We start from the raw sequence: 13,101 nt of genomic DNA on the forward strand, positions 1-13,101 counted from the left end.
ACCCCCACCCGGCGGCCTCAGTGGGCTGTTGGTGAATGAATGAATGAATATGTGAAGGTGGGAAGGAATGGAGTGGCCAAGAGGCGGCCAGGAATGTTCCTGCACACAGAGCCTGGCGCAGAAGAAAAGAACACAGAACATCAGCGGTAGGATGATTGAGTGTTTCTTTAAAAATAAAAACCCCACAAAAAAGCCAGAACACCCTACCCAACCCAGCCCAGTGTAACAGGTTAGCCATTAACACAGAATAAAAACGGTCCCAGGCACACACGTCATTACTCGGCAGAGGGTGTCCGGCCTGGTCAGCCGATGTCACAGTGGATGGCCCTGCGTGGTCGGGACACAGACGAGGAGCAGGCGTGGCACCTGCGCCACGCAGAGCAGCAAGGCTGAGCACGACCACTGGAAATAAATAAACACGGTGCCGACAGCATCTTTAAATTAGTAAGACGTTAGCACAAAACAAAAAAGCGAAACGACTGAAAAAACGCTTGTTTTGGTAGGGTGTGCTTGAAAACACCTGACACCCACAAGTGGAAACCTTTGGGGACGTTTGTCCGTGGAGTGTGGAGAAAAAGGGACGGAAAAGCGAAGTCTTCTGAGACGGTCCCCTGCGGTGGCCCTGGTCCCTGTGGAATTCCAGCACAGCAGGAGGGGGAGGGGGAAGCAGGCCTCAGTCAGCACCGCGGGACACGGCCCCTACCTTCTGAAGTGGGGTCCCCAGGCTGGAGTGGGGCACACAGCACCAAGGATCACAGACTGGACCCCCCACCAACCTTCTGCGGAGGAGCTCCCACGCCAGCCCAGATGCCTGGAAGAGACCTATGCAGTGTGAAGATGGACCCCAGTGGCCCCCGCCATTTCACTCAGCAGCTACTTCCCACAACAGACACAGAGCAGCCCCCATGCTCGCCCACAGCCGCAGCAGCCAACAGGCAAGCACGTGTCATCGGGAGTCCGCTGGCTCCCTGCATCCTTGAGGCATGCCCACCTCCCAGCGCAGGAGGCTGGAACAGAACGGCGTCCCGAGGACCCCTACCCGAGGCGGGAAGGGAAGAGGCTGGCGTTGTGCATGGGCCCCGCCAGCTCCAGCGGGAAGCATGCGTCCAGGCAGCACCTCTCCCAGACCCGGGGCTGTGGCCGCCTACAATGTCCACTGCCTCCTGGATTCACACAGCAACACGCCAGGCAGGGAGGGCACCAGCTACTGTCCTTATCTGCCGCCAAGAGAACAGGCCCAGAGGGAAGACGTCTTGCCCAACAGTCAGTCCATCTGCCCACTGGTGGTCCTCGGCATCCAGACTGTTGGGCTGTCCCTTGGACGAGTGGAATTCGGCCTCAGGAAGGATGCAGTACCCATGAGCAGACGCTGTGGAAGTCGGTCCATGTGCAGCGGGAAGCAACGGGGTGGGGTGCCAGGGCTGGATGGGCCCCTGGGCTCTGGAATAAAAAGTCTTCATTCCTCAAGCAAGAGAGACGGACATCTGGCCCTGGGTCCCCAAACTGTCCATCAGGTTTCTACAGGCCCACTGGATGGTGAGGGGGTCCTGGGGCCCAGGCGGGGGCGGCAGGCTCCACTGGGCACTTGCTGAGAGCTTGCGGCTTGAGCAGCCGCTGGTCAGTGAAGCCGTGTCCGGCTTCGTTGGCTCCCGGCTTGGGGCACTCAGGGCTGTGCCACAGGCCAGCTCCGCCAGCCACAGCTGAGCACTGGAGTGATTCTGGACCACTTGGCTCCACCTCTAGCTGGGGAGAAGAGAAGCCGGGGGCCTGAGAAGACAGAGCCTCCCAGAGCTCAGGAGGGGCTCCGGTGAGGTCTTCTTGTTCTGGGGGCCCCTGGCTGCTGCCACAGAGGCAGCAACAGCTCAGGAAAGTGGGCCACACTGGCCAGGCCTCAGCTGCCTCCCATAGGGAAAAAAATTCACAGGAACAACAGAAACAGTGGGGGCTGCTATTCTCTCTCCGCAGGAGGGTGAGGACTGGGTGAGAGCCCAGGGGCCTCCAAACGCAGGCAGCAGAGAGGTGAGCAGTGCTTGGCTCTGTCTCCTAGACAACGGGCATCAGGACCAGGACAAGATGTGAGGGTGACAGGGAGAGTGGGGAGGTGCTTTGGCCGGGAGCCGGAACCCAGCCCTGGCCAGAAGGGGCTGCTGGGCAGGGATTTGGGCAGCACAGAGGCCAAAGCTTTGTAGCCTGAGGGCAGCTGTGACCTCCAGGACAGGGGACACTGCTGTGTGGAGCCCAGAGTGGGTTCCCACTTGGGTAGCTGGCCACGGTGTGTCTGCCTTTCTTGTCTGTGTCTAGAAGACTGAAGGGCCGGGCTTTGTCTGCATGAACCAGAGCTCAGCCTCCAAAACTGGACACAGAAATAGCCAAGAAGTCGCACTGCCCAGAGGCCAGGCCTGGTGAGCTAGGGGAGATGCCGGCACCCCCCGCCCCCCGGGGCTGTTCCCTGGCTTGGGATGGTGTCTCCGGGCTAGGATATACGGTCTGGAGTCCAACAGGGCCTCAGGTACCTCCTGGGAGGAGCTCTGGAATCACCCACCTCGGACCCTCCACCTCGCCTGGATCCCCCACCCCCATCCCAGTGCCACCCTGCGGCTGAGTTTCCACTCTGCAAACCCTAAGGCAGAGACGTAAGCCCACACCGTTGGTTTTCATGAATGTCAGAAGCACGAGTCTGGGCAGCTGTCCGGCGTTCAGTGCAAGTCTATGGTAGCAATGAGGTTTCAAGTCTCAGTAGCTCTGTTCGCCCAGGGTCTGGTCCCTTGGGGCACAAAGTGTGCAGAAGAAAGGAAGGGGAGAAAGGAAGGCTCCTGCCCTCCCTAGCTCCTTAAAAAATCATCATCCTAGTGGTGTCAAGTTGACCCAAAATTTAAGTTAAAAAAAAAAAATACAAGTAAACAAAGGAGGGAAGGGAAAGGGGCCCAACGAGACCAAACGCTGCTCCTGGGCAGGAGCACAGGCACACCTGGGTCCCTGACTCGACCTCAGTTGAGGGACGAGATTCGTACCAGAGTTTTCACAGCAGCTCCACTGCCCGACCTGGGAGGGACAGCGAGGGACTGGGATGTGCAGCTGAGCTGTGGACGGTGGGGAACCGGAGTGGGTTCGAGGCCGTGAGCTGCTTTAACGGGCGTCCGTGCATGCTCCTCTGGCAGCCTCTTGGCCTCCTGGCTATGTCTCCTGGGGAACCACCTGCATGAGCTTCTGACACAGGACGGTCGTGGAGACTGTCAGGAGAGAAGACAGCTGTGTTAGCCTGGGGGCTGGACAAGCACCAGTGGGACATGGGGGCGTGAGCTGGGGCTCCCCTAGCCCTGCTGTCACCTAACCCAGCACTGCCGCCCCTCCCGAAGTTGCAGAGAAGCCAGAGCTGGGATTTTAAGGAACCCTCCCTTGTATACTTGTGCAGGTGGATACTGGGTGCCCGAGGCGCCGTCTCCCGCTGAAATGCAGAAGTGCCGCATCCCGCTCGGCCCACCCCTCGCCTGCTTCAGAACCCCGGGGAGGTGGAGCGCAGCCCGTGGAGTGCACAAACTAGGCCCTGGGTCTCGGCAAAGTGCAACGGGGAAATGACAGGCCTTCCTGCAGGTCCACACCCGGGCCAGCACCTGGACACACACCCGGACTGTTCACGGCAGCCAGGCTGTCCTGCAGGCAGGGCTGGAGGGGCCAGTCTGCTAAGGGTTCTCGGAAGACCTGTCATGTCTGGGACTTCCAGAGACATCGCTCCGGGGAGGGAGACTGGTTTCAGGCTAGACAGGGGGTTTTGCTTTAAGCTCTTGGTGTCCTGAATGACAGTTAATGCAGATCCCACTGCAAAGCTTGAGGCAAATGTTCGACCATGACCCTGGCGGTGATCAGAGTGTGGGGTTGGGGTGGGGGGTCTCCCTGCCTGTGTTGCTGCCATCCCAGGAATTTTCAAAGCCACCCAGTAACACAGGGATCAGCGTCTTGGCCCGCAGGCACCCCGGCCTTTTTCTAGGAGCCTGGCCACACTGACAGGCGCTGAGGACGGGGTCCTGAGCTTGGTGGTAAAGCACGACTGGGGCCGCCGCTGCACAGAGGGTCAGAGAGGGGGGTTTCTCCTTCTGCCTTTTTTTTTTTTTTCTGAGACAGAGTCTTGCTCTGTCACCCAGGCTGGAGTACAATGGTGAGGTCTCAGCTCACTGCAACCTCTGTCTCCCGGGTTTAAGCGATTCTCCTGCCTCAGCCTCCTGAGTAGCTGGGATTACAGGTGTGTGCCACCATGCCCAGCTAATTTGTGTATTTTTAGTAGAGACAGAGTTTCACGATGTTGGCCAGGCTGGTCTTGAACTCCTGACCTCAATTGATCCACCTGCCTCTGCCTCTTTCTGCCTTTCGTGGTAAGTCTGCTGTGTCAGCTGATGGCAGCCAGCAAGATTTTGTTACTTGGCAGCAGTAGCCTGGTTTTCTGGAATCCCTCGTCCTGAGAGATTAGCTGGTGCTGCGCTGAGCGTCTTATCCCTGAAACATGTGGGCTGTGTGTCACTGGCAGACACTGCAGGGACCTGAACCCTCCTGCCACCCAAAACGCTTGGCTCCGTGTGGGTGGAGGTGGCCAACGCCTCTCAAATCCCTTCGCTGCCCAGGACAGAGGATACCATGGGCTGCGTGCCAGCGAGACACTCACAGATGCCCTGGAGGAGCCACTGGGGCTTGTTTTTCCACCAGACCCCGAAGAAGTAGACGGGCAGCCCGCTGAGGATGATGGTGAAGCCGATGCCACACTCCACGGGTGTCTTCCAGAAGGAGACAGCGATCAGGAAGAGGCAGGCCAGGATAAAGAACACGGGCAGGGCCAGGTTCACCTGAGGCAGAAGACAGGGCCTGGATGAGCCTCCCACCCCCATGCCCCGAGGTTCCTCAGCCCTCCTGGGCCCTCCACACCCACAGCTGCTGACTTCCAGGTCACCAGGATGTGAGCTGTACCCCATCTGGCTCATATACCGGCCTGTCCCGCCCTCGACTCTGCACACAGTGCTGGGCCTGGATCTGCCTCACGCATCGGCCCGTCCCGCACTAGACTCTGCACACAGTGCTGGGCCTGGATCTGCCTCACACACCGGCCCGTCCCGCCCTAGACTCTGCACACAGTGCTGGGCCTGGATCTGCCTCACACACCGGCCCGTCCCGCCCTAGACTCTGCACACAGTGCTGGGCCTGGATCTGCCTCACACACCGGCCCGGCCCGCTCCAGACTCTGCACACAGTGCTGGGCATGTTGCCAGGGGCTCAGGCGGCTGCTGATGAGGGATGGAAGGAGCCAGCTTCATCTCCTGAGGCCTCCCATGGGCAGGGAAGGTCACAGCTCCATTCCCACATCACAGGCCTGGAAACCCTGAGCCGCCAAGACACGCAGGGGCCTGATGCTTCCAGGAGACAGTGGCCACCCACTAAGAAGCCAGGACACCACCCTCTTGGAGACCCTGTTTTGGACACCACTGAGCAAAAGCCCATCCCTGAAGCTGTAGCCTAAACTGTCACCTTCAGGAGACAAGTTCCACCTGGCACAGAAGCCAGGCAGGGCTGTGAGGAACCTGCAGGCCCAGCCCGTGACCCGCGGTTCGGCACGGCTGTGGGATTGACTCAGCTGTCCTGAATCCATACTTGGACAGGGCACCCTGGGAGACGCAGGGCTGACCACGTGTCCTAGCCTATCAGTGCAGGCCACATATTTGCCCTGTCACCAGAGAACAGACGCCAACCCCGTGCCCAGGCTCACGGTGGGCTGAGCCAAACCTACCCCATGCGCAGGTCCCCATGGGGGCTGAGCCCCCGCCATGCCCGGTGACTGCCCTGTGCTGCCTCTCCTGGGCCAGGCTGGCCTCCTGCTGCCCTCCAAGGCCCTGTGGCTAGGCTGGCACAGCAGGCACAAGCTGGTGCCCATGTAGGGCGGCTCCTCCTCGCCCTCTGCAGCCTTCTTTCGGGGCTGCATCTGGGTTCTTGTGCTGACCGTATTTTAAAGCCCGTTTTTTTTTTCCTTTTTTTTCTGAGATAGAATCTCGCTCTGTTGCCCAGGCTGGAGTGCAGTGGCGCGATCTCGGCTCACTGCCAAGCTCCGCCTCCCAGGTTCACACCATTCTCCTGCCTCAGCCTCCCGAGTAGCTAGGACTACATCCACATACCATCGCGACTGGCTAATTTTTTATATTCTTAGTAGAGACAGAGTTTCACCATGTTAGCCAGGATGGTCTCGATCTCCTGACCTCGTGATCTGCCCACCTCAGTCTCCCAAAGTGCTGGGATTACAGGTGTGAGACACTGTACCCGGCCTAAAACCCCTGTTAAACAGCGTTCACAGGCACCCCTGGGGCCCCCAGGCTTCAGGAACACAGAGGGAGAAAAGCTACTGGCCAGCAGCCACCAGGGGCTCTGGCCTCTCGTTCTGTGTCAGGGCCAGGGCAGTGTGGCTTGCTGGGCCCCAGGCAGGAGCACGGTCTCTGCTGGACGGCCCCCTTTTTGAAGAAAGCAGCTCACTGATAACAGCTGCCCTCTGAACGAGCTGCTGGGGATGGGGAGAGTCCAGGAGAGTCCAGCGGGGCCTAGGCGCTCCTTGGGCTGGGTACCCTGCATTCCACCTGCCAGCACAGCCGCGATGGCCCTTTGCATGCCATGCCAGGCCCGGCTCTACCCTGCCCCTGGCAGGGGTTCACCACCGCCCACCTATGACTGCAATGTCCTTATCTGCTTCCCTCCATTCAAGGGAGCACAAGCTCTGTGCCATCTGTTGTCCTCTGAGGAACTCCAGCTCCTGCAATCACACTTGGCACTCTCGTAGCTGGGTCAATAGTCACCACCAGAATTAGCTGATCTCGTGTCTGCTGTAAAAGCATGGGCACACACAGCTTTGCACCCCTCCCACTGGGACCCCCTGTGGCACGAGCCCTGGTTTGCCAAGGGGAGACTCGGGCTTGATGTGGACGTGGCCCTGCCCAGGTGCATGCGGGCAGGGGCAGGTCCAGAGGCAGAGCTGGGATGCTGGCTCCCGACTCAGGGTCCTTAGGACCCATGGACCCTGCCTCTGTGAAGGGTGCCTGGGGGAGCCAGAGGCCCTGGGCTCACCTTGATGGGCCGCTCCAGCTCAGGCTTTCTATAGCGCAGCCAGATCATGCCGATGATGGCCAGGGCCACGCAGAGCCAGTTGAAGAAGCTGAAGAAGTTGATGACGGAGAAGATGTCCTTGGAGAAGGCATAGAGCAGCGTCATCACGCACTGGAAGAGAGAGGCGTCTGGCTGAGCCCTGGGGCCCACAACTAGGGCTGGGGAGGGCCGTGGTGGCCACTGGGGATCGTCTATCCTGGCTGGGCCCAGCTGAGCACGAGGGAATTTTGTTTTTTTTTTTTTTTAGACGGAGTCTCGCTCTGTCGCCCAGCCTGGAGTGCAGTGGCCGGATCTCAGCTCACTGCAAGCTCTGCCTCCCGGGTTCATGCCATTCTCCTGCCTCAGCCTCCCGAGTAGCTGGGACTACAGGCGCCCGCCACCTCGCCCGGCTATTTTTTTTGTATTTTTTAGTAGAGACGGGGTTTCAACGTGTTAGCCGGGATGGTCTCGATCTCCTGACCTCGTGATCCGCCCGTCTCGGCCTCCCAAAGTGCTGGGATTACAGGCGTGAGCCACCGCGCCCGGCCGGGAATTTTGTTTTAAAGAAGAAACATCATCTGAGCAACATGCAAGGTCTTGGAGGAGGAAAGGATGGAAGGAGAGAAGGAAGGAGGAGAGGAGGAGGGAAGGAGGGAGGAGGGGAAGGGAGAAGGAAATGGAGACCACATTTGGGTTAAGGACAGGTGAAGAGCACAGTGCACATACACAGCTGAGCTCCGCCGGACTGTGGCTTTGTGTGTGAGGGCCACACCTGACCTAACTCAGCGGTCACCAAGAAAACTGTTTCTATAACCCCCAGCACAGCTGTGCTCCTGAGGACCGTGCAGCTGCCAAAGAGTCCAGGACTCAATGCCCTTCCTGACTTGCTTCTAATACAGGGAAGGATTAGTAAGCAAGAGCCAGGATCTCTGAGGCCAGACCACAGCTTCCTCTGCTGTCTCTCACTGGCTTTGGGGGAAGCAGCCTGTAGGGAGGCCAGTGTGCTGAGGGGCGGGGCCTGCAGCCCATAGTTATGCAGGAAGCCACCATGGGAGTGGCCTCTCCAGCCCTGGTCACACCCTCAGATGAGACCACAGCTCCAGGCACCAGCTCCCTGAATCCTTGACTCACGGAAACTGTGGGATAATAAGTGCTTTTCCTTTTAGATCACTACGTTTTGGAGTGCTGTGTGACACAGCAAGAGGGAACGAAGGCAATCAAAGGCGCTGGCATGGAAAGATGCAGGAGAAGTGGAAGGAGACTGCGTGTGATGCACTCCGCTGAGAAATGAACACAGGGCAGGTGCCCGCGGAGGCGGAGGTGCAGTGAGCCAGGCGGCCAGCAGAGCAGCAGCCTGGGTGGAGCTTCTGCCTCCTGCATTTCCGATGAACTGAATTGCTTGTGGCAGTCACCATATATTGTTTCTGGAATAAAATCCAAAGGCCCTCCAGCACTCTCTGGCATGCAGCGGAGCTCGGCAGGAGGCCACATTTGAGCTGCCACCCAGTCCACACCCCAGACAAAGCTGCAAGCTGTGGCAGCCTCCCTCTGGGAAGTCCCTGGACCACCCCCAGGGACGCAGGGCACGGGCTGTGCAGCAGGCTCACCGTGAACACGAGGGACGGCACAGGGGTGAGGAGCCGTGGGTGGATCATGGAGAGGACGGAGGGCAGGTGGCCTTCCCGGGAACCCACAAAGAAGAGCCTGTGGACAGAACAGAGTGGCCGTCAGCCACGGCCTCACAACTCAGCACAGGGACAGGGGACATGGCAGGCTGGGGAGTGGACAGGGTCTGTGCCTGGCTTGTCTGGGCCTCTCTGGCCAGAGTGGGAACCAGGCCCCTCCAGCTGCTGGCTGTGGGCCTCTCAGTGTCCTCAACCAACTCAGCTGGCAAGGACAGAAACTTGGGAGCCACTGCTCACTCCAGCCCAGGGGGCTGAGCGGCAGCCGTGGGCATCCAGGACACCACAGCTGTGTCACTTCCAGGCAGGAGCAGGGAGGCGAGGGCCAAAGTTCACGCTTCCTTTATTTCTGTATTATTTGAGCTTGCTGCTTTTTTTTTTTTTTCTTTTTTGAGGTGGTCTCACTTTGTCACCCAGGCTGAGCGCGGTGGCACCATCTCAGCTCACTGCAGTCTTAACCTTCTGGTCTCAAGCAATCCTTCCACCTCAGCACCCCAAGCAGCTGGGACTACGGTGGCACATGCCACCACGCCTGGCTGATTTTTGTATATTTTTGTAGAGACAGGGTTTTGCCATGTTGCTCAGGCTGGTCTCGAACTCCTGAGCTCAAGCGATCTGCCCGCCTCGGCCTCCTAAAGTGCGGGGATGACAGGCATGAGCCACCATGCCTGGCCTACTGGAGCAACGGTGTATCCCCAGTATCACAGAGACAAACCCTTTACAGACACGGAACATGTTGAACCGGGCCATGAGACAAACCCTTTACAGACACAGAACATGTTGAACCGGGCCATGAGGCCTGGGCCTCCCTCACCTGTTGTGGGTAGGGCTGTGCTCACCTGGAAGACGTGAACAGGGACCCATTGACCGAGCCGAAGCAGGACAAGCCCACGAAGACGGGGATGATCCAGGACATGACTCCCAGGTGATAGTTCCCGAAGTCCTAGGCAGGCACAAGCAGTGAGTTGGGCCCCACCGGCTGGCTCTCGCCCTCCCCGCGCTCACCAGGAGCCCTGTGCACTCACAAGAGCCCTCTGCAGAGGACCTCTTGGGCTGGATTCTGGCCTCTGGGGGGACTTCCCAGGACAGGGCTTTCTAGCGGCCCCTGCCCAGCCTGCTTGTCGGGGAGCACTCGCTGGTCCTGATTTGCCCCTTCCTCTGGACTCCCTGGAGCAAGCTGCAGCCTCCAGGTGGGGATTTTGCCTTCTCTATCTGGGGTCCTCTGCAGGCCCAGCACGGTGCCCTGCAGGCAGTGGGCTGGGAGTCAGAGCTTGTTCAGTAGGAAGCTGGCCAGAGTGCCCACTCCCTGTTCCCCTGGCCCTGGGAGGGCAATGGGAGGAGCCTTGGGGGCTACGGGGCCAGCCTGGCTGAGCTGCTCAGTGACACTGCCCGGGCTTGGCCTCTGGCCTGCCAAGCCAGCAGCAGCTGTGCCTTCTAAAGAACCCTAGTCTGTGGCATACTCCAATCTTTCTGCACTCAGTTTTAAAACGACCGCTGCCTTGGACTTCCTAGGTCTTCTGGCTTACAGCTGGTTCTGGGTGTGGCCTGGCAATCAGATTTTAAACCCCTCTCCCCTGTGACACTCCCCAGCAGCCGAGGTCGAGGACGATCCCCAGACACTTCCTCTGCGGCTGTTGTGAGGGGAGACCACCACTCCACTCCTCCGGGTAGGGGAGGCTTAGAGACGTGGGGCACCTCTCCAGTCTGGAGGGGATGCACTGGTCACAGCCTCAGACCCCTGGTGGAAGCTGGCGGGTAGTGACTCACCACGGCCACGGCCTCGGAAGCCAGCATCTGCTCGGTGGACAGGGTGGTGAAGTAGGCCAGGTTGGTCAGCACGTACACCAGTGTCACGATGGGCAGGGAGATGATGATGGCCAGGGGCAGGTTTCTGGAAGGAACAGGAATGACATATCACCCAACGCAGCCCAGGCTGAAAGCCAAACCCTGTGCCCAGGAGCCAGGTGGGCTCCTCGCCAACAGCAGCTCCGGCCTCTGTGCCCAGCTTCTCGGGGAAGGTGGGAAGCAGCAAGAGAGCACAGGCTGGCGGCAGGAGGCTGTGCCTGGAGCGGGACACTGCACAGGCCTGGCTGGTGCTTGGCCATGGCCTCAGCTTCCCCACCTGAGAAATGGGGATTCTTCTGAGTGACCTTAAGGGCTCAGGCGAGCTAAGTCAGGCTGCCCCGGTCTGAATCCTAAGGCTCTGCCCACGAGCTGCACAGCCGGGGACCAGAGCCGAGAGCCCAAGCAGCTCCTCTGTACCATCCCGCCCTGAGTGGGGGCCTCACTTGCCACCCGTTGTCCGGAGAAACTGTTCTCAGAGCCACATGGCCAGAAGCCACCCGCTCCACATCCTGCTGGTCCCAGAGGCCCCAATCGCGGCCCCACCGTGAGCTGGCCTGAGCAAACCAACAGGCTTCAAGTGGAACGTGGCTGCTTCCTGCCTCACAGTAACATAATGAAAAAAGACGCCTCCGTCCATTCTTGCACGTACCTGTAGGGGTTGATCATTTCCTCTGTGACGAAATTCAAGTAATTCCTAAAATTTAGAGAACAGCTTTCAAATGGTCTGATCCTCATCAGGGAAAAGAAATCACCAGGGAGAGAGCACCCCAGGGCAGCTGGTGAGCCTGACCCCCCCAACCCCAGTGGTCTGCTCGCCGGGCTGGAAAGCAGACCTGGAGTGGAAGCTCAGCCTCCTGTCTGCTCCGGGGGTCCCTCTACCCCTTCCAGGCCCTCCTGCACATTTCCCGCCCGCTTGCCCTACCAGGGTGATTCTCAGGTCCCTGTGAGGCCTGCCTGAGCGCAGGAGCCAGGCTGGGTACCCGGAGGGGCCGCAGGGCTCAGCTGCCTCCACCTGCCAACTTCACCCGCCAAGACTGAGACACAGAGCTAGAGCCAGAGTAGGGCTGCAGCAGGTGGCCTCCCCACGCTTCGTTGGGGTGTAGGTGATTCTGGAGGGTCACCTGCCACTCTATATCGTCCACTCCCTTTAACTGCCCCTTGATGGCTGGGAGGTTTGGGATTCCTGGACACATCAGGGAATGTGTGTCCCCAGACCAAGGGACCCAGATATTCCAGAACCTACCATCCCCCGTAGGCAAAGAGGCCGCTGTATAATGCCAGCACGATGTTCCCCACGTCCAATTTGGTGCCTTCAAATGAGAACTTGGGATCTAGATTGGACACATCACCTGGCAGGGGCCAAAGAAAGGAATGCCGGGTTAGAGAGCCCTGAACAGAGGTCATGCTGCCAGTTCCAGAATGTTCCTGGAGCCAAACACATAGCAAAAAAAATGCTGGAGTGAAGGCTTTTCACTGTGACAAATGGTATGTACCTGCTGAGCCGCATGGAGGGTGCAGGGTTCCAACCACAACCAGAGGAACGTGGCCCCACTGGAGGCCCTGTGCTGTGCCCACCTGAGAGGGGACCGGCAGCTCTGACCACCACCCAGGAGGGCCCCTCAGACGCTACAGGCGGTCAGGAGGGAAGGGTCAAGCAGCCTCAGTTGTCTTTAAGAACGTTCCCTGAGACCTCATGACATGAGTGTCAAGACAGTATGAAGCCAGGGGACCTCGGTTTGCATCCTGGCTGTGGCACCAAGGAAGGCCCAGAGCCACTAGGGCCCCGCTTCTCGGGGTGTGGGGAGCTCGGAACAGACTGCCGTCCCTCCAGGGCTCACAGGACAGGCCTGGGGAAGAACACAGGTTTGTCCTGGACTGTGCTGAACGTACAGCCAGCTGCAGCTGGGGCAGGGATGGGGGCAGGGCTGCCGGGCCGAGAACGAGCCCTGGGCTCTGTGCAGAGCTCTCTCCTTTGCTATCTGAGGAAACGTTTTACTGGACTTCGTGATGGGTCCACCCTGTTCCAGAAGGACCTCATTTCAAAACCTGAACCTCAGTCACATCTGCAAAGACCCCTTTTCCAAATAAGGGCACCAGCATTCACGGGTTCCCCAGGAGGACGTGTCTTTTGGGGGAAGGGGTGTCTCCGGAAGGTCACCTGGCTGCTAGGACAGCTCTGGCCCTTTCTGTGACTGTTACCTCCTCCGTGAAACGGGCCTGGTGTGTTCGAGCCCGGAATACATTCCCCAGACACCTGTCTCACAGACCAGTGTGCTTCAGGAAGGAAAACTTGGGAACAAGACCAAAGACACCACCGGAACAAAGGAGCTGGGTCCCGTCCCGCCCACCTGCCAGGCGCATACACAGCTGGAGGCACCAGTGGAAATCTTGGTCAGGCTGTGGACTGTTACTTCATGTGAGAACCGTGTGTGACAGTGCCCTTCGTGCTGAGAAGTCACCAGCCTGTCTC

At 59.3% G+C, this 13,101-nt stretch overlaps 1 protein-coding gene across 1 annotated transcript in view; it reads right to left on the reverse strand.

The window, feature by feature from the left end:
- Positions 1 to 147: 147 nt before the first annotated feature.
- Positions 148 to 13,101, reverse strand: part of SLC7A5 (solute carrier family 7 member 5) — a 42,217-nt gene continuing 29,263 nt past the window's right edge. Inside the window, exons 3-10 of the mRNA XM_033219274.1 lie at positions 11,875 to 11,980; positions 11,281 to 11,325; positions 10,554 to 10,677; positions 9,626 to 9,729; positions 8,712 to 8,808; positions 7,087 to 7,236; positions 4,655 to 4,832; positions 148 to 3,230 (exon numbers count right to left, since the gene is read on the reverse strand). Of these exons, the coding sequence (XP_033075165.1) occupies positions 3,175 to 3,230; positions 4,655 to 4,832; positions 7,087 to 7,236; positions 8,712 to 8,808; positions 9,626 to 9,729; positions 10,554 to 10,677; positions 11,281 to 11,325; positions 11,875 to 11,980 (860 nt within the window). The 3' untranslated portion in view covers positions 148 to 3,174. The remainder of the gene's footprint in view (positions 3,231 to 4,654; positions 4,833 to 7,086; positions 7,237 to 8,711; positions 8,809 to 9,625; positions 9,730 to 10,553; positions 10,678 to 11,280; positions 11,326 to 11,874; positions 11,981 to 13,101) is intronic.

The sequence above is a fragment of the Trachypithecus francoisi genome, unplaced genomic scaffold (assembly GCF_009764315.1).
Source record: "Trachypithecus francoisi isolate TF-2019V2 unplaced genomic scaffold, Tfra_2.0 Lachesis_group10, whole genome shotgun sequence".
Taxonomy (NCBI): Eukaryota; Metazoa; Chordata; class Mammalia; order Primates; family Cercopithecidae; genus Trachypithecus; species Trachypithecus francoisi.